The following is a 20,350-nucleotide window of genomic DNA, read 5'->3' as shown; positions in this document are numbered from 1 at the left end:
GTGGATCAGCATTGAACATTCTCTTCCTACACTGAAAGGGGTAGATCCTTTATTGATCATACACTATCTTCGTGTATAAATTCCTATACCTAGTAGAGCCCTTATAATTGTCCCTTGAGACTAAGAACTAAACCAAAGCATAGTTCAGTGTACACAAGATGACTATGATGACCTCAAGTCTAAGGATACTTGTACAACTATCACTATGTGAACAACTGCTGATACGTGAGTGAACTCCATCAGTTGTTCAGCTGTGTGAGTCATGTTCAGTGAACTTATTCTATAATAAGCACCTTCATACTAGCTATAGTGTCACCACACAAATGTCTATGAGAACAGATATCCTTCATAATGAAGCAAGCATAGTATGTACCGATCTTTGCGGATTATTAATTACGAGTTAGTAATCCTACGACCAGGAACTATTTAAGTTTAGAGTTATCATCTTTTAGGTCTCATTATTATGATCTCATCACAATCCATAAAAAGGTTTACTCTAAACTGTGGTATATCTTATTTAAACATTTAAATATATAGAGCCCGCAATAAAAACAAAACAAGTCTTTTATTAATATCAATAAAATCAAAAAAATAGATTACATAAAAGTTATTCCTAAATCCTCATACATGATTGGACTTAGGACATATCTCTTTCAGGAACAACGCTATTTCCAACTTCTAAGGGGTGTCTCGCTGCATGTGTATGGCGCGTTGTTTTGGTATTCTTACTCCTTCCTCAACACATTGCCTTATACAACTTTAGAGGCATCCAACACGCCATTCCCACTCCCTATGCATCATGCTTAACGAACTTCTTGCGTAACGTTCACTCGGATCCATTGAGTACCTAAAGTTGTCATCACAAAACCATTTCCTACCAATTGCTCGGTTAATATCACCAGGTGTGTAACTCATTATTCTTTAATTAGTACATTGTGCCAATGATGAGAACACATTATATTTATAACATAAAAAAACTTGATAATTACTTTATTTGACAATATTTTAAATTATCAAATAACCATTACTTTCCGAATCATATATTGCTGACTTGCACGTTATTTGTTCGGCACGATTATATTACATGTAAACATTATGTCATCTATAAAAGTTCACATGCTATGACAATAATGACATAAATATTGAACATGACAAAAATATGACATGTCCAATCATACAGTAATGTAGGTCATTTATTGCATATCTTTATTTCATGTCAACTGCATTTTCCACCATTTTCTTGCAGGTTATCCACTTGATCTTATCTTCAAAATTTTTGCATAGTTCTCAATACTATTACTCTAACAATTATTCACCCCACAAAGTTTCCTATATAATATATTAATCCATATGCTACAACGGCTCATAACATTACTACAATGTCATATAACATAAATCACAACTGCTTGCTAGTAGAAAGAGATGGTGATTATGTTGGTCTTAGGGTTAGTGATCCAAGGGAGTACTTCGCCGGTGTACGTCGCGAATGGGCTTATCGACGCGGAGAATCCGACCAGCTGAGAGATGACCTAATTGCTATGGGTTTAAAGGTTCTAGTTTGTCAGTCCCTTACAATGTATTCTAAAGCCGGGGAAAGTCCTACTTTATCACAATTTAGGAGAAAAGTGATTAACGATGTGGCTCGTATAAGAAAGGAAAATAATCGAATGTCGTTGCGTAGGAGTCGTCACTATATGTTTCAACTTGCGCAAGATTCACTATGCGCTATTGGAAGAGAGCTTACAGAAGCTCAGCAAAACAACCTATTACAAAATCAGAACTACCTTTCCGACGATTATATGTCTGATGATTCCCTTTGAATTATGTGTTCTTCTATTTCGTACCTTACTATATTTCTGTACTTCTTTTTTTATTAATGCAAACTTAATTTCAAACAAAAATGCGATCGCATAAAACCCAAAAAATATTAATTTTGGTAATAATTGGAGTGAAATTGGGGCAATTTCAAATTGCTTGTTCAATTTTCATTTACGAGCTACAGTGACTATACAATAACTTGCAAATTCTGTCACAACTGTGAAGCTACTTTCAATGACCGTTCACGGGAAACAACATCCTACAAATCACTGATAAAAATAATTCATTCACGCAACAGACTATTGACGACCTTATATATAATTCAGACACGCAACCTATTACAATACACACACTGAGTAGTCATTTCAATTTAATTGAAGAAGGAAGCATGTGACATTTGCTGACTATTCATGGTACATTTTTTAAATAGTTAATCCAAAATAATGTAACAAAACAAATCTGTGATAAAGTATGGCAAAAGATTCCGACTTGGATGTGACTTATCGTTTACTACAACTGCTAAAAGTAACCACTACGAAATCACTGCTACATATTTTCATTTATATCTTGTCAACAATAGGGAGCAATTTCAAATTGCTTGTTCAATCTTCATTCACATGCTAAAGTGACTTTACAATTACAATAATTTCTTGCAAACTTCAATATACACAGTGAGTAGTCAATTCAAATTAATACAATCAGAATGCATGTGACTTCTACTTTAACATGTTGACAATTGACACAAAGGGATAATATGTCAAATAAAAGTGATGACCACAAAATCTGCTGGGATAAGATGTGAATCCAAAAGGATAAGGTTGCGTTAAATTTTTGCCTATAAATACCAATTTCCAATTGTCATCTGTAATATAACTTTATAATCTCATCCATATTTATCTTAACCATTATTGTGATGGAGAGGCAAGAAATGTGTTTCTGTGGCGTGGAACCCGAGATATCTAATATGTGGACCGGTGAATGTGTCAGTAGGCGTTGGGAGCGGTGTGCTAGCCGGAAGTGTGCTTACTTTGTTTGGCTCGATGAGCCTCTTACAGGCTGTGTTTTGGAAGCTATTCACCAGCTTTACAAGGAGATGGACAGGAAACACTATGACATGAAGATGGAATTATGGGCATATTATCAAGAGAAGTTGGTTGCGATTCGTGCTCAGGTGGTTGACAAGGTGCGGGAAGTGGAAACCACCATCAACGACGCTCGAATTTAATAAATTCGAATATGGGATTGTCCCCACTTATTTTCAATCTAGTTGTATTTTCAAGTATTGTTGCTTTGATGATGTTGTAGTTTTAAGCTTGAAGTTGTATTCGAGATAACAAAAAATTTCTACATAATATGAACACTTAACTATTTTATATTTGTTACTTTCTATTCATTTTATAACAGAAAATAAAAATGGAGCAAAATAATCTATACTACGTCATTCTATAAAATTGTAATTTCAAATTTAGTATGCTAATTCGATGAAAAATATATTTTGCCAATTTACTGTATTATTTCTAACTTTTTTCTTACTTTCTTAACATTTTCGGGTGGCTAAAAATCATTTATCTAATTATTTTTCTTAAATTCAATTTTTTTAGTCAAAGTAGTCTAGAAATATTACTATATAAAGTTATAAAATTTAAATTTTGGAGTAAATAACTATATTTTCAAAAAAAAGAAAAATCACTCTTCGTTACATTAGTTCACATTTCTATCCAGGGTACCATGTTCGGGTACATATAAATACAGTTTCTTTAATTTTTTTCCCTGATTTTTTTAAATTAAATAAAAGTAGTGTACTTTTACTACAACATTAAACAAAAACAAATTAAAATTATAAGACTATGTCATGCTTTCTAATACTCCCAAAAACCTTGTTGAATGTAATCGGCCAATAGGAAAAGAAGGAAAAAGGAAAAACAAAATAAAAAAGAGACTACCCCACTTCAAGTGGCATTGTTTGGTCCAATACCACTTGAAGTGGCGTAGAGGCCTATTTTTGCAAGTTTATGTTCAACTAGGCTAATTTTGCAAAATTCAACCGTCGAAATCAAACGGAGCCATGTGAAGGAGTACATTTTGCAAGTGGTCATATGATGCTTCAACCCAGAAAGAAGAAGGGAGAGCGGTATTGTCCGAACACAAATATTAATTGTTTTAGTTTTCCACTGATCTTTACCATTTTATGGAGATGTATTTTAACAAGAAAAAGCGAAATGACATGTCTTTATCTTTGCATAATTGAGAAAAAGATTATTGTATCCTGTATCATTGTCACCCTTGAAAGTTTTAATATTGACACCAAATAGAGTGTAAACGTAAGTGTGAAATTGCACAAAAATATCAAATACTAGGTTTTTGTGTTTGAGAGGAAAAACCCAAAGATAATGAGTTATATTTTGATTAAACGTTATCTTCTTTTTTTAATTATTAAAAATAAAAATAAATAGTGTTGTTATATACATGTTATATTATTAAACCTATACTACTAAACTACCACACAGCTTCTTCCTAATTTTTTATTATAAATCAACAATAATTATTTATTTATACAAGAATATTAAAAATATTATATAACAGAATGAACAAAATTTTTAAATAATTTTAATATTAACAAATCGGTGCATGGCATGGATTTAATCTAGTTTAAATAATTATCAAAAAGTTATAAGTAAGCACATACCGGATGGACTTAAAACAGGGGATGTCCAAATATCACTATGCACAATGTCAAATGGTGTACAAGTAAAATACTAAAATTATTTGAAGCATAAAGGGGAAGACGACAGTGTTTACCTAATTGACAAGAATGGCAAATACTGAAGGTACTCTCCTTATTACAAGAAATAAACTGCATATTTTTCAAAGCACTAAAGACTGCTGGACCGGGATGACCCACCCAATCGATTATGCCAAAGAGACGGAGAGTGTACCTGGATTGTTCATAAGGTGAAATGATGCTCCAAAATCCATGTACCAATTCTCATCAAGTTGTTGGAGAGTCATAGCACTAAAGAAACCGGGCAGATTAGTTGTTGGAGCTACAAATGCCTGCTGACTTTGAATCTGAGGCTGTCTCGGTGCTGGGCCTAATATGCCAGTAAAGCGGGGCTGAGGTGCAACTGGCATTGATTGTGGAGACCGAGGTGCCCATTGATATTGTTGTTGCTGCTTATAGTTATAGGTCTTACCACCCTCATGTTTACGAAATCCGTGATTGATACGACCTTTACTGCGATTATTACGTCCATCGCATCATCCACGATTGTGATTCTGCAGGTTGTGGTAGTTCGGATATGAAATGGATTCTGTAGCACTATCAACCGCAGGAGCAAGAAGAATGGTTGGAGATGTAACCATCTTCAACTTGGGCCCTTTTATTGCGGCATGTTTCCTCTGGAGCGAGCATTGACCTGACCTTTGTGAATGATGGAAGAGGAGAGGATTGTTGAATAATACTGCCAACCATATCATAATCATTATTTAAACCACTAACCAGTTGAAGGACCAAGCGTTAATCAGATACCGTATTGCCAATACTACTGAGCTCATCCGCAATTGATTTGACGGCTTGACAGTATGCTCATGTACATTAAAAATTATCCAGAGTGGTACCAGTGAATTGATTTTCAAGGTGGACTGCCCGTGTGCTTTTGTTATCTTGGAGCAAATTTTTAGAGAAGTCTAAGCTATCATAGCAGTTGAATCCTCAACAAGAATGTTATAGAGAAGATCAGTCGACACGGTACCATATATATCCATTGTAAGACAATCGCATCGAGACGAGACCATAATGCATCATCACCATCAGTGGGACGAGTTGCATTTGCCTCAATCTGATCCAAGACATTGTATGCTATTGCAGTATTACAAAAAAGGGAAGCCCGAGAATTGTACTGGACCTTTTTCATGTCAAAGACGAGGGGAATGAGATTACGGATGTTTGTAACAGACAGAGCTGGGTGAAAAGAAAAACTGTTGTTTTTGTCGACATTATTGGGTGCCATGAAGATTAGGGGAGAAAGGAAGCTGAAGAGAGAAAGCAAAAAAAACGTTTAGAGAGAAAAGAACTTGGCTATGACCAATGAAATTTAGAGTAGTGGCATAATTTTGTATAAAATATTTGTACATAAAGATGATATATGATATGGGGTTTGTTTATGTAAATACTGGGGTCATTTCAATTATCATTATCTGCAAAATTTTGTACACCATCCATTCTGTATACCAAATATTTTCCTAAAATTTAATAACAGATAATATGTCAGCAATCTATATATTATTAATTACTGGATAACCCTTTTCTAAAGTTTGATATCTATATTTTGGTTCGGATATAATTTTTAACTATAATTTGACCTAGTGGACTATCCATTTTTAGGTTTGGTATCCATATTAGTTTTATAAAAGATTCATATATTTATTATGACCCATTTTAATTATAGAAACTTTGTAATACAATTTTAAATATGAATTATATTACTTATGATAAGTTTTTAATACAAATTTGAAGTAAATTTTAAATTTTGACAGATCTATTTATAGACATAATTTCATAAAAAATATAATATAAAAATAACTTATGTAACGAAAATAGTTCTTAAATAAATTTATCATAATATGCAGATGCAATACACTTATTATATAGATGACTTAATCTTTCAAAATTATATTATTCAATTTTAATTATAAATTTATTTATTTATGTTATTAAATAATTTTTGAAATACCTGTGTGCAAAGCACGGGTTATAAACTAGTTACTAACAAATTCATGACCAAAATCAAAATTTATAAAGGTCAACATAACAATAAAGGAAGCCCAACATAATACTGACTGATATTTTATTAATGGATGTTTTAATTGGGAATATAGGCACTAAAAATGCCCCCAAATCTACCAATAAAATGCTAATGAATTTGTATCATATTTTTATCTACGAACTAATAACGGAATAGTAACCGGTTAGTAACGGAAACCGTAAAGTATGTTCAGTTAGTATACTAACAGAATTCATAAACTATGTTCAGTTAGTATATCATGGGCTGAGTTCTATGGAGTCCACCTTTTTATCGGAGTCCTCGGAGTCCATCTACGTTCTGCAAATAAAATATATTGTAAAACGTGTTATTTTGCAAAACATGTTACACAAATAGCATAACTTCAACAAAATCATGCAAATCTCATATATTTACGGTACAATATGTATGTTCTGCAACATGAACATTTATGTTCTGCAAACTAAACATGTTTTGTAGAATATATATTTTTGCAATGTTCTGCTTGTAAAATGTATGCAATCTACAAGATTTTTGATAGAATAGTGATGTTTGTCGAAAAATAATATGTTTTGCAATATTTTAAGCTATATTTTACTTGCAGAACATATATGGACTCCGAGAACTCCAATTAAAGGTGGACTCCATAGAACTTTACTCAGTATATAATTACTATTTTCGGTTAAAATTTATATCTGTTGTATTTCAATTTAATGTTATTAATCTACTTTCTCAAACTACCTTCTTTACTGCCCAAAATTTGTTTTCAAAGTTGATTCTGCTCATTTCTTTTTCTTTTTTTCACATCTCAGATCTGAACTATATGATGAACGGTTTCTTCCCGATTTTCATCAACATTAACTATCAAATATTAAAGAATCACACAGAAGATTTATTTGCAATATATTAAGGTAATTATTTTTTCCTAATCTTCGCTAATTATTAATTTCTTTTAGTGATTGTCATTCCCTTTTATGTATACACCAAGGAGTTACATTCCCAGATTACATGGGATATTTACATCCTAAATTCAACCGATTAAATTTAACCGGCCGTAAAATCAACTGGATCCAGTTGAATACGCAGTCAAGATGATATGAGCTTTGACCCAAACTTAATTTCAATCGGACAAATTCAACTGACACTAAATTCAACCGAATAAAATCAACCGATGTCAAATTCAACTGTATCCGGTTGATTTTGGACAAACAATTATTTCAGAAAGCGGGAAACTTCCCTCCGAAAAGATAAAATCAACCGTTTAAATTCAACCGAAATAAATTCAACAGTTTCTAGTTGAATTTGTATAAAGCTCTTTTCGTTTAAGCGGGAAACTTCCCTCCAAAAAATAATTTCAACCGATTAAATTCAACTGAAATAAATTCAACCGTTTCTGGTTGAATTTGTATAAGTCTCTTTTCATTTAAGCGGAAAATTTCCCACCAAATTGTAAATTCAACCAATACTAAATCCGGTTGAATTTATATTTGCGAGAGTCTTCCCTGTACTTTATTTTTGGGTTATAAAAACAACAGAATGTGGTTGTTTTTAATAAAAATGCTGATTTTTATAAGAAATGACAAATAACTATATATTAAATTCTAAAAGCAATGTATGATAAAAAAGACATCTAAATGTACAGTTTAAAATTATATGAGCCAATACTAACAATAAAACTAGTAACCTTTAGAATTATGAATTTGTATTCAACTACTTAGTCAACTCCTTTAATAAAAAAATAACAAGTATTTAATAATTTTTATAAATTCATAAAAAATTAGTATGGAGTTAATTATGCATATGTCCCCTAAATAGTAACAAAGACTTGATTTTATAAAAAAGTAAAATTTTTTAAGGTCCGTGTTACTATTTAAATATAAAAAATTATTCCATTTATTTTTAAAGTCATCAAGAAACCAAGAAATATATTTTAAACTTTATTCTAACTAATAATAGCAAAAGGCTCAATGAATCGGTGACGCATTTATTTACAAGCCACCTAAGCCTTATTTTCAACCATTTTTAAAACATTTTCTTTTGTTTAAAAAATTTTAGTACTTATTTTAATCTAGACATGGAAGGTATCGAGCTAATCCAACATTATGTATGATTTGGTAATATGTATGGATTTAATTTTGGACCTATTTCTTGATGATTTTTGTTGCGGTAATAATCATGTCTTATGTATATATTAGAATTGTACAGACATCAACTGCAAAAAAATTATATGATGTAGTATATGGTTAAGCAACTTCAACATGATCTAGTTGAATTTAACACACGGGGCCTAAAAATTATCAATTACATTTGGTTGTTTTTGGGAGGACTAAATCTAACAAGATTTGGTTGAATATAATATACAGACACATGGTAAGATAATATAATCAACGAAAAGTGGTTGATTTTAAAAAATTAAAATTCAACGATTTTCAATTGATTTTACCATCATTGGCGGGAATTTTTTTTCAGGGTGAAATTTAAATTTTGAAGTTCAAATTTTTTGAAATTACTAAATTTATTTTCAACTAGAGATGGTTGAAATAAGTCTCACTAAAATCAACGGGAAACGGTTGAATATAAACTTAAATTCAACCGGATTGCTAATTTCAACGGCCTTATGTTCAACGGAAAGGTTCCGGTTGAATTTATATTAAAATCAACCGCTTCCGATTGAAATTATTCTAAATTCAACCGGATTTTTCCAGTTGATTTTAGCCGCTTTTACTGTAGTGAAATATTTGATAACCAACACAAAATAATAATTCAAAAAAAAAACCAACACAAAATAAGCTAATAGAGAGAAATACTCCTTTGGTTGTAATTGAGGAATGGACCTCAGTTGTGAAATGAACAAAAGTGTACATCTCCAAAATCTGATTGTTTTATTCCGTAGATTTTTTATTCAAATACACCTCAAAGCTGACCAAATAAACAGATTAAAATGAAGGGAAAAGGGTAAGGCACTAGACATTATTTAAGATGAAGACTTAAAGAATTTTATATCAACTTTCGAAGAAGCTGGTTGAAACTTCCGAACTTCATTTTCTATATTCAGCTTTTTTCTTCTGTAATCTTTGTTTCTAACATTATATGAAATCCTCATCATCTCAAGAATCGGAGAACGTCCCAACATAAATTTGATGAATTGCAAGTCTTTCTTGTTAGAAACACCCGATAACTTTACTAATTTAAGGTGTTTCAAAATAAAATCAGCAGGGCATTTTTTCTCCCAAAAGTCCAAATCAGCAGCTTTAAAGTATGCATATTCGAATGGTATAGACTGTGTCAATAAATGAGAATTAGCATCACTGGATAAATCAATAATTAAACAAACAATTGGACTGTTTGTAGTCTATGTGGTTATAAGGGATTATAAATTCATAGGATAATCAACCAAAAAAAGGATTATAGGATATGCAGTGACTCCAGGCGAGCTGCTATAAGAACAATAAACAAATACAGAACATAATGACGGACAGGTAAAGGCGCAAAGATTATTATAGGACAAGTGACTTACTGAGATTTGAAGTTCTTGTAGATTAGGGGACTGCAAAATCAAGTGAAGAACATATAGCGCTTCATTCCTCTCTTTAAAATTTACGAGTTTTAGTTCAATAAACTTGAGGCAGTGATATGTAACTGGAACCGTCACAAGGTTGTTACCTTCCGAAGACTGAGGCACAACACACAAAATGTATAAAAATAGTGCAAGCCTTTGTAAACTTAATGAAACCGAAAGTTAGAGAACATAAATTAAAAACACCTATTTTATGTCTATTAATTATTAAGTCTGGAAACACATTCACCATATTACCTCTGTATCGATTTCTATAATTATAGCAACCAGAAGTGGAGCATGGTCAAGATATATGTGTTCAAAGTTCCCATCCAGAAAAAGATGCTTCAGATTTGGGGCATGGACTTTTAAAGCTATATGTTCAAAATTTGCAAATATAAACTTCTCAAGAAGAGGACAGCCTGAAATAAGGTTTTCAACAACCTCACGAGTAATAATGTCATATTCTAGGCTAAGGTACTTCAAAAATGGAAATCCTCGAAATGTTAAAGGAGTTTTCACCTCAAAACCGCGAAGGGTCAAGCTAGTTAGTTGCTGACAAGAAAATATAGCAGAAGGTGTACGCAGGAATGGCTCGAGGACACGTCTATTAAGAACTAACTCTTTAACGTCTTTCCTTGACAGGAATAGTAGGAATTGATCCAGCTCGGGATTTATATCCAAGTACCAAGAAGATATCACGAACTTATTAATATGCCCATCATGAAGAAAAAGACACCGCAAAATAAAGTTACATAGTTTTTCCTCATTCAAAGTACTTCCATTAGAAGCACACACACAACTGTCATCAAACACGAGTTGTGTCATGGTAGCCCATCGATACCTCCACTTGGTTGACAGAACACAGGTTCTTACAGCATCCCCTATTGGGAGTTTTGTTAGGATGATTTCAATGATATCATGAGGCAGATTACTTATAAAATCTATCCTTGTGCATTCGTCCATATTATATCCCTGGGAAAACATATAAATGTTTAGTTTGGAGTCCAAACCAATTATAACATGTTGTCAGTAGTAGAATGTTACAAAATGTTTGAAAATACAGTTTGTCGAATAAATGATGGCCAAAATGAGGCATGGTCGGCCTACTGTTAGTTAATACTAAGAAAAAAATATATGCATCAAAACTGTAAAAGAAATACTGAAGTTGAAAATTATGAAGTAATATGTAGTTACATATCTTCGTATCCGATTCGGAAGACACAAAATTTTTTCATATAAAGCTGATCTAATTTAACATTCAAATGAGAAGATCAGTATACATAATCCAAATTGCCCTTTGGCTCAATTCAAACAAAAAGAAGGTCATGAGGAACATTATTTACGATTATGTTTATTACCTATTAGAAAACGCCCTCGACTGGTGGTTAAGAGAGCTCTCCCAACATTGAGGTCATGTGCATATCTTTGAATTTTTAATATTTAAATACATGAATACGAATGTGTTCATGTACCGGCCAAATTTCAATTAATGCATGAATATCACGTGTTACATGCGACATATTTTTTCTTTTAAAAAAATGTAAACACATGTGTTTTAGTCCCAAAAAGAATTACTTTCTTAATTTTGGATATTTTTTGTTATGATTGCATTAAAAAGAGTTATGACAATAGTTTTTCGTATATCTTTCTTTTTTAAGATTTAAAATAATAACATCTAAAAGTTTTAATTGAGTTTGTAATTAGGAGTTTTGAGCCAACAATTTGTTTGTTGATCAAGACTTAGAATAGTTATCCTTATGGTACCCTTGTTCTACGAGGCCAGAAACTCTAGAAATGAAAGAGAAAAATCGATATGAAAAAAAGAAGAAAAATTTAGGGTGATCTGATTCATGTTATGTAAGAAGCTAAAAAATTCAAAAGTAATTACTTGATTCAACTCGGTAAATTACATCATATCATTAGAAGTTTCATTCTTTTTATTTCCAATTCAATTGTTACTGAAATAACCTTTTGAAACACTCCTCTAGTGCTCATCAACTTCCAAATAACAATCCTTTCGGACAAGCCACTTTTTCCTGACTTCTAAACTAAAATTCAGCAAGGGAAAAAAACTTAGCCGGACTGCATCTTGAATCCACTTGAACGGTGATTCAATCTACACACTGTTGAAGAAAGGCATGAAACTGATAATATGATGATGGTCAGAGAAGCTCGCTAATAATACATCACACTTTATTTGACATCAAATAAATAACCTGTTCATGATCAGTGGATGGTCTGATACAAATGATTTTTGCAACATACTATACTACGATGTAACGCAACTCTCTTGACCTGAACATTTGCTAATAAAAGTGTGGCAAAAGCCTAAAATCATATTTCATGGCAACCAAACATTTCCTGAACAAATATTACAACTACCAATCACTTCTCGAATTATCAAAAGGTCGTTTAAAACCTCTAAAACAAATTCACACTCATCTTATAGTCTCAGGCTCACACCACTCTCTTTATCTTTTAACTAAACTACTTACATTATATTGCACCACTGGCTCAATTAAACAAACTCACCAGATCTTTTTATCAATTTCTAATCCCGACTCTTTTCTTTTCAGCACCCTCATTAATTCCTCCACTAAATATCATTTTCCTCTTCATTCTATTCATTTTTATCATCGTATGATTAGTTCTTGTGTATGGCCTTCAAGCTATGCTTTCACTGCTGTGATCAAGGCCTGTGCTGAGCTATCTGCTCTGGGGTTTGGTAGAGTTGTTCATTGTCATGTTTTGGCATTTGGGTATGGTTTAAATCTGTTTGTTCAGGCTAGTTTGGTTAGTTTTTACGCGAAATGTGGCGAGCTTAGTGTTGCTAAGAAGGTGTTTGATGGAATGCCTGAAAAAAGTGTGGTTGCTTGGAATTCGATGATTTCGGGGTACGAGCAATTTGGGTATGCTAGTGAGGCTGTTGGGTTGTTTTGTAGGATGAGAGATTTGGGTGTTGAATTTGATTCCGCGACTTTTGTGAGTGTGTTGTCTGCTTGTTCGCAGTTGGGGGCTATTTATTTGGGTTGCTGGGTGCATGAATATGTAAGGAAACTTGGGTTTAACTTGAATGTGGTTCTTGGTACAGCTTTGATTAATATGTATGCTAGGTGTGGAGATGTCACCAAAGCTAGGGAGGTATTTGATTCAATGAAGGAGCATAATGTTGGGTCGTGGACAGCTATTATTTCTGGTTATGGAATGCATGGTTATGGTAAGGAAGCAATGGAGTTGTTTGAACTAATGAAATCTCGAGGCCCCCCTGCTAATAGTGTGACGTTTATTGCTGTGTTATCAGCATGTGCTCATGCAGGGTTAGTCCAAGAAGGACGTGAAGCTTTTGCTACTATGACAACTGATAATGGCTTAGTGCCTAAAATGGAACATCATGTTGCTATGGTCGATATGCTTGGGCGTGCTGGACTTTTAGAAGAAGCTTTTGAATACATAAAGAAAATAGACGCTGTTAGACCAGCACCAGCCATGTGGACTGCAATGCTTGGGGCATGCAAAATGCACAAGAACATGAAACTTGGTGTACAAGTTGCCGAACATCTTTTAGCTGCGGAACCTGAAATTCCTGGTCACTATGTTTTGCTTTCAAATATATATGCAATGGCAGGTCGGACTGACAAAGTGGAATTGGTCAGAAACATGATGATTCAAAAAGGCCTTAAGAAGCAAGTGGGATATAGCTTAGTTGAGATCGATCAGAAGACATATTTGTTTAGCATGGGTGACAAGTCCCATCCAGAGGCAACTGCTATTTATCAGTTCTTAGATAAGTTGATGCAGCGTAGTCGAGCTGAGGGTTATGTGCCTGTATGTGAGTCTGTGATGCATGAACTGGAAGAAGAGGAAAGAGAGTTTGCCCTTAGATATCATAGCGAGAAGCTTGCAGTAGCATTTGGTCTTCTGAAGACGAGGCCAGGGATGACCATAACAATTGTGAAGAACCTTCGTATGTGCGAGGATTGTCATACAGCTCTAAAGTTCATTTCAGTTATTTGCAGCAGAGAGATTGTTGTTCGAGATAAGCTTCGATTTCACCATTTTAGAAATGGATCATGTTCTTGTATGGATTATTGGTGACAGCCACAAGATGAGATTAACTTAGATATCACATTGCTGGGTCTGATCTCACTTCATTATTATAAATTTATTTTTTTTGTGCATTTGCAAGCTTAATTATGAATTAGGAAAACATTTGCAAACTTAGTTGAATGCGACGTTTTTCTGTGAACAAATTCAAATAGTTTCTGTAAAAAAAATTATTTCAAATTAATTAGTTACAATTTGCATTCACAATTAACACTTATTTTGATCACATTTAAAATTTTGTGTATAGATTTATTTATTTTGTATATTAATTATAAACGTTTTACATCAAAACAATTTTTAGTTACACAATGTAGAGAAACATATCGTTAAAAATATTAAATAAAAAATATTAATCTATATTAGATTGTATATAACATAAATAATAATATGTGAGGCACTAAATGGATTTTGCATCTGAACTTATAATTTTTTGAGGGACTGCATTACTTGATGAGAAGTTTGGGAAAAGTAAAAAACTGCTCCCTCCTTATAAATGAGGAGTACAACTATCAAGCAAAAGAAGATTAAATTGAGTGAAACTAAACTATAAAAGAGGACTGGTTATATAGTAATACATCCTCATCAAAGTCTTGTAGATTCCACAGTTTGCGATAGCTCATTGTTTTATGTTCAAGGCAGCTAAGAACGAAGGGAGAAGGAAAGGCATGTGACACGCATGCTTCGTACAACTAGTCGCAAATTATTACATCAACTTCTGGAGAAGCTCGAACACAATGCAGCACTTTATCGGCCATATTCATTTTTTCATTGTTATCCTCATTATTGTAACCCTCATCGGGAAAAATTAACATCTCCCCAAGAACCGGAGAACGTTCAAGCACAAATTCGAGAAATTTGACGTCATATTTGTTAGACACGTCTGACATCATAACTTCTTTGAGGTGCTTAAAGGTAAAATCAGCAGGACACTCTCTTTTCCAAAAATCCAAATCACCAGCCTTATGATGAACAAGCCCGACTGCTCTGGCCTATATGATCAAAGGTAATAAAAAATGGTGATAAAAGAATAATAAACATGAACCGAAGCATATAATATCGAACAGGCAGATGTAAGCACAAATTAACATTTAACAGAACATCTGCCTTACATCAATTTCAAGTTCTTGCAGATTAGGGGACTGCAAAAGCAATTGGTGAACAAACAAAACTTGATTCATCTCTTGAAAATTTAGGCCTTTGAGTGAAATAGACTCTAGACAGTCATATGTTGCTGGAACTTTCGAAAGGACATTACCTTCCCAATCCTGTGCAGAATGTACAAATTGTTCAGATGTTCAGTATAAAAAAGAGGGCACAATTGTGAACAGTCAACACAGCGAGGTTAGAGAACAGGAAAAACCATAACACCTGTTCCCTATCTATTAAGCTTATAAAGCCGACTGTAAATGTTTTAAGCAGTTCACCTGTGAAAAGGATATCAATGCGGTAACCAGAAGTGGAGTATGCTCAAGATATACGTCTTTAAAACTTCCATACAAAGTAAGATGTTTCAGTTTTGAGGCATGAACAGTCAAAGCATAGGCAGACATAGTATCTAAATCAAACTCCTCTAGCAGAGGGCAATTTGATATAAGGTTTTCAATAACCTCAACAGTAACCTCGCAAATATTCAGGCTAAGGTACTTCAAACATGGAAATCCTTGAAATCCTGAAGGAGGTTTTACTTCAAACCTAAGAAGCTTCAATTTGATCAGTTTCTGACAAGAAAAAATACAAGAAGGTATGCTGTAGAAACAGTGTAGAGGACACCTGAACATCTTAAGGACCAACCGTTTTATATCTTTTCTTGATAGGAAAAGAAGCCACTGATCTAGATCATCGAACCTTATAAGCTGACAAGTAGATAAGTTGAACTTGTGAATAGGGCCCTCATGAAGTAAAAGAAATCGTGCAATAAAGTTAGCAAGTTCTTTCTGAGCAACTTGTGTGTCATCAGAAAGAGACATGCATTCACTGTCAAATACGAGCTGTGTCATGGTTGCCCACTGATATCTCCACTTTTTAGCCAAAATGCTTGTTCTTACAGCATCTCTTATTGGGAGTTTTGTCAGGATAATTTCAATAATGCTTTGAGGCAGACCGCTAATAAAATCTTTCTTTGAGGACTTGCCCATATATATCCCTAGAAAATTGAAGAAATTATGAGTCAAATAATTTCCATAACCACCAATTTCAAAACAATGCAGTATGTTATATTACAGAGACTTGATTTGTATATGTAAAAATTCCCATTATTATGGACAACAAAATCTTCACTTTAGGAAAGCAAAACGTATACATGTATGTATACATATTCTTGTTTTTCAAACCAACCCAAATGTGTACTGTATATCCTGTTTGTAGAACATGTGTGATAGGATAACATATACTTGACCTTACCTCTACTCCCAGGAGTAGGTAGGCTGTTTTCCAAGATCCCCCCCCCCCCCAAAAAAAAAGACGCCTATTATTTCTATCCTACTTTCTTCGAAGAGCTCATAGTTACTAATAGATTGATCAAATCACAGGGTAGAGTGGTTACCTGACAATATAACACTTAAGGTTAATGACTAATTTTTGAGTTGCAAACTGGTTGCCGAAAACCATGTTCGCCTTCAAATTGGCAGGTGCCATCAATTTTTAGTAAACTCATTTAAAAATAAGCACGGATCATATAACAAAATAAGGGGATAGTTTTTTTAAATTGTGAATAATGGAGCATGAACACAGTCACACACAGATCTGAACCGAATTTGGAAGAACAATGAAGGAGATAAGTTAACTGTGTTACAGATCTGTTTATGGATCGGATATTTAAGTCTGTGAATTGAGTGCTTTCTAGTAGATTTACTGAACTGTCATGATCTAATTCTGTTAACGAATTTAATTAACATTTTGGTTACCAAATGAAAGAGAGACACAGTTTCTAGTTACCAATTTTGCAAAAAGGTGGAATTGGCCTTCAAAATGCTGAAAAGAGTGTTTTTCCGGGCACCTCCGTGCAATATATTCAAAATCAATTACAAACTTACAACTTCACAACCAGTCGCTGAGAGAATGATTGTGTATCCATAACTAGTCTACCAAGCAAAACAATTACCTACTAAATTATAAAGAAGGGTTAAACGCTTACCTGAAAGTACTAATCTTCGTATGCTTTCCAAAAGACGAGAAACCCGAATAAGAGGTGGGCTGAACAAATGTTTATTTATATATATATAGGGTCCATCATCGAAAGACACTTCGACGCCAACTACAACCGTTCGATCAGAAAAAACGGAAGGCTCTGATCAGCCCACTTAAAATAAAACAATGGTATTTTTGTAAGAGACATAATACACTTTAATCGAAATTAGTAATAAGAAATGACAGTTCACCTCTCCCAGATCATCACACCTTTGTCTTCGGCAACGACTTGCTGACCAGTCTCACAATCCCTTTGCGAAAGCATCTCGCTTAACAACACAGTTCCTCTATAAACCACACTCTGCCTCCGCCAACGTGAACTTCATTCACCTATTATACCAATCATTTTAAAATCCATACCCAATTAGTTACTTTCCTGTTTAATTCAGCGCAACAACGACGATGTTGCTTTCTACTTTCTACCAGGTTGATTATTCTAGTAATAATTATGAGAATAAATTTAAGCATAAAGAGAAGACAGAGAGAGGATGTGATGTCAGAGACGAGGAGGATAGACTTAAGAGTTTGATAAGTGAAAAGGTTTTTTTGCCAATTCTAATAAGCGGGCAACTACGAGATGGTGAGAGCCAAAGGAGATTACAGACAGTGGCAGTTGCCATCAGACTCCTCATGACAGGGCTCGGTTGAGCACAAGGGAAACCTATAAATTATTGCAGACTAGGTCTATAGTTCAGTGCTTCACTAGACACGGTTATTTCTTTTAAAGGAGACAATGGAAGCTCTTGCAATCAGAACAAATTAGCTATGCTAAGTTATTTCCAGTGCACACACACATATGGAGTTGGTTGTAACCTGGGCACAAACTACAAAGAGACAACTTGGCACGTAAAAGTGTAGGTTCAGAGTAGGAGAAGGAAAAGTAGAATACATACTGTACATATATGCATTTGGTTAAATGAAAACCAAAAAATTTTCATATGGCTGGTGATATGTAATGTTACAACTAGTGATTTGTAGCACTAAACTGTCTATAAATGGGGATTTGTACCACTCTAACTGCTGATTTGTGTAGAGTTTACAGGATGGCATGGTTTTTATTATCCCGGTATCTATAATCTGACAAGTAATATACATTAAATTATGCACATATATGTAAACACTATATATAAGCAGTATATAATCAAAAATAATAAAAACGATAAACAGATTATAATAACATGAAGAATACATTTATATATGTATACACAAATACACAGAAATGAAATTGAAATACCTAGATTTGTGATGACTAAGAAGATGAAGATGCAATCTGTGTCCGATCAGTCGTCTCCTTAATCAATTTATGCCCCCTTAACCATGCTCAAGGCTGTGGACATTCGTCTCCCAGGACAAAACAAAACGGATCCATCCTTTGGAAACAAAATGCTAAAATCTGCAATGGCTCCGCGAACAAAATTTCAAATGCTATACTCCTTCTATTCAGACATGTTTTTTTAACTCTTCTCAACACTATTCAACAATCGTGTTATAGACAAGTCTTGTCCATATAGCTAAATTAAGTAGTCACGACAGTACAAAAGAAATTACTTAAAGTTTCCATTCAACTCGATTGATAAAAAATCATATTTTTCCTACAATTTATAGTGGAGCAAGACCCTACAGATATAGTTGCATTTTAATTGTAACTCATAAAAAAATGAACTATTTGTCAAATAGTTGATAAGCACAGAATTACTTATCTACTTACGGTTACCAAAACAAAACAGTCCACAAGGGTAAAGCATGATAAATACATAAGATAAATAGTCAGAGAGTTGTCGATTTATCGAGAAGCTCTTCGAAAAGCACCTTATAATCCATATTCTCTTGTCCACTGTAATCATATGCAGGTGTAAGAGTGTGACGCTCATCACCTCAAGCACCGGAGAACGTCTAAGCACGAATATGAAAACTGTGACATTTCTGTTAGACACGTCCAGCATCTTACTAGTGTTACCATAGCTAGAATGTGAAATCAGCAGTATGGTACTGTACAATAAGAAATTTTCAGGACAATTTGATAATATATGTTACTGTCCTAGGTTTAAGATATTAAATTTTTGAAGAGACAATGCGACGAACACTTGATAGGCATAACCGCATAACATATTTACCTATTCAGCTGAACCAATCACCACCGTACAGTAAGGTAAAAATCCCAGGTAAGGTTTGTTCTGAGATTTTAAAGTTCGGATACAAAGAATGGGTAGCACAATCTAACAATTATTATTACATAGAGTTGGGTAATTTTTAATAATTAGATTTTTTTGTGCAGTACAGGAAAACCAATAAAAAAAGTGGGGTAAATGGGTAAATTTGTCCGGCTCACCAACAGGAAAAAACTTCCAGGCACATAACAGTTTTATATAATATTGTCAATCATAACACTTGATTTCAAACTATTTTCACGTCCTTTAAATCGCCATTGACTTTAACAGTGTGTCGTTAACTTTAACCATGCATACCGGTGCCACTTCAGTGCCACATCTATGCCAGATGTCATAACCCGAACCGTTCCTAATTAACCACCCACATCAAACTAACCCGATTTACTAAAGAAAACCAAGGGTTTATTATTACTTACATCTAAACCAACACATACGACCAGAGAAAGGGGGCGATAGATCGATCGAAGCGGACGACATATGTGATTGAAGGCAACCTAGTAATCATGTAAGCTTCAATCTTATTGAGATATATATATATATATATATATGTGATTTATATATGTAAATTTCGATCTTATTGTGATATATAGGTTAAACCCTAATTGATAGTTGTTACAATTCTGAAACCCTAATTTGTACTCGTTACCTAATTAGTAGTATAACTGTGAACCCTAAATCGAAATGCATGTGTTTTATAGGCCTCAAGATCTATTAATATATTATGGTGGTCATTT

At 33.6% G+C, this 20,350-nt stretch overlaps 3 protein-coding genes across 7 annotated transcripts; 1 reads left to right on the top strand and 2 right to left on the bottom strand.

Moving 5' to 3' along the window:
• Nucleotides 1-4,728: 4,728 nt before the first annotated feature.
• LOC141664887 (F-box/FBD/LRR-repeat protein At1g13570-like) lies at nt 4,729-11,121 on the bottom strand. The gene is made up of 4 exons (XM_074470845.1): nt 10,414-11,121; nt 10,117-10,272; nt 5,571-5,657; nt 4,729-4,989 (listed from the first exon to the last, which is right to left on the bottom strand). Exons 1-4 carry the CDS (start codon nt 11,119-11,121, stop codon nt 4,729-4,731), a joined length of 1,212 nt encoding a protein of 403 aa, XP_074326946.1.
• Nucleotides 11,122-12,427: 1,306 nt separating this feature from the next.
• On the top strand, nt 12,428-14,389 carry LOC141663845 (pentatricopeptide repeat-containing protein At2g33760). The gene has a single exon (XM_074469683.1). The coding sequence runs from the start codon at nt 12,502-12,504 to the stop codon at nt 14,251-14,253; it is 1,752 nt and encodes a 583-aa protein (XP_074325784.1). The 5' UTR covers nt 12,428-12,501; the 3' UTR covers nt 14,254-14,389.
• A 288-nt stretch (nt 14,390-14,677) lies between these two features.
• Nucleotides 14,678-19,714, bottom strand: LOC141663783 (F-box/FBD/LRR-repeat protein At1g13570-like). Of its 5 annotated transcripts, XM_074469600.1 has the most exons (8): nt 19,563-19,714; nt 19,258-19,437; nt 18,683-18,841; nt 17,659-17,778; nt 17,396-17,515; nt 15,687-16,405; nt 15,372-15,527; nt 14,678-15,251 (listed from the first exon to the last, which is right to left on the bottom strand). In XM_074469600.1, exons 4-8 carry the CDS (start codon nt 17,711-17,713, stop codon nt 14,952-14,954), a joined length of 1,350 nt encoding a protein of 449 aa, XP_074325701.1. In that variant the 5' UTR covers nt 17,714-17,778; nt 18,683-18,841; nt 19,258-19,437; nt 19,563-19,714; the 3' UTR covers nt 14,678-14,951. The 5 variants fall into 5 exon arrangements, with proteins under 5 accessions (XP_074325701.1, XP_074325700.1, XP_074325703.1 ...); XM_074469599.1 differs by having other exon boundaries at nt 19,258-19,687; XM_074469602.1 differs by having other exon boundaries at nt 17,396-17,560; nt 17,640-17,778; nt 19,258-19,684.
• Between the last annotated feature and the right edge of the window lie 636 nt (nt 19,715-20,350).

The sequence above is a fragment of the Apium graveolens genome, chromosome 6 (assembly GCF_009905375.1).
Source record: "Apium graveolens cultivar Ventura chromosome 6, ASM990537v1, whole genome shotgun sequence".
Lineage (NCBI taxonomy): Eukaryota > Viridiplantae > Streptophyta > Magnoliopsida > Apiales > Apiaceae > Apium > Apium graveolens.
Note: the sequence above shows the minus strand (reverse complement) of the source record. Positions and strands in the feature narration are given on the sequence as shown.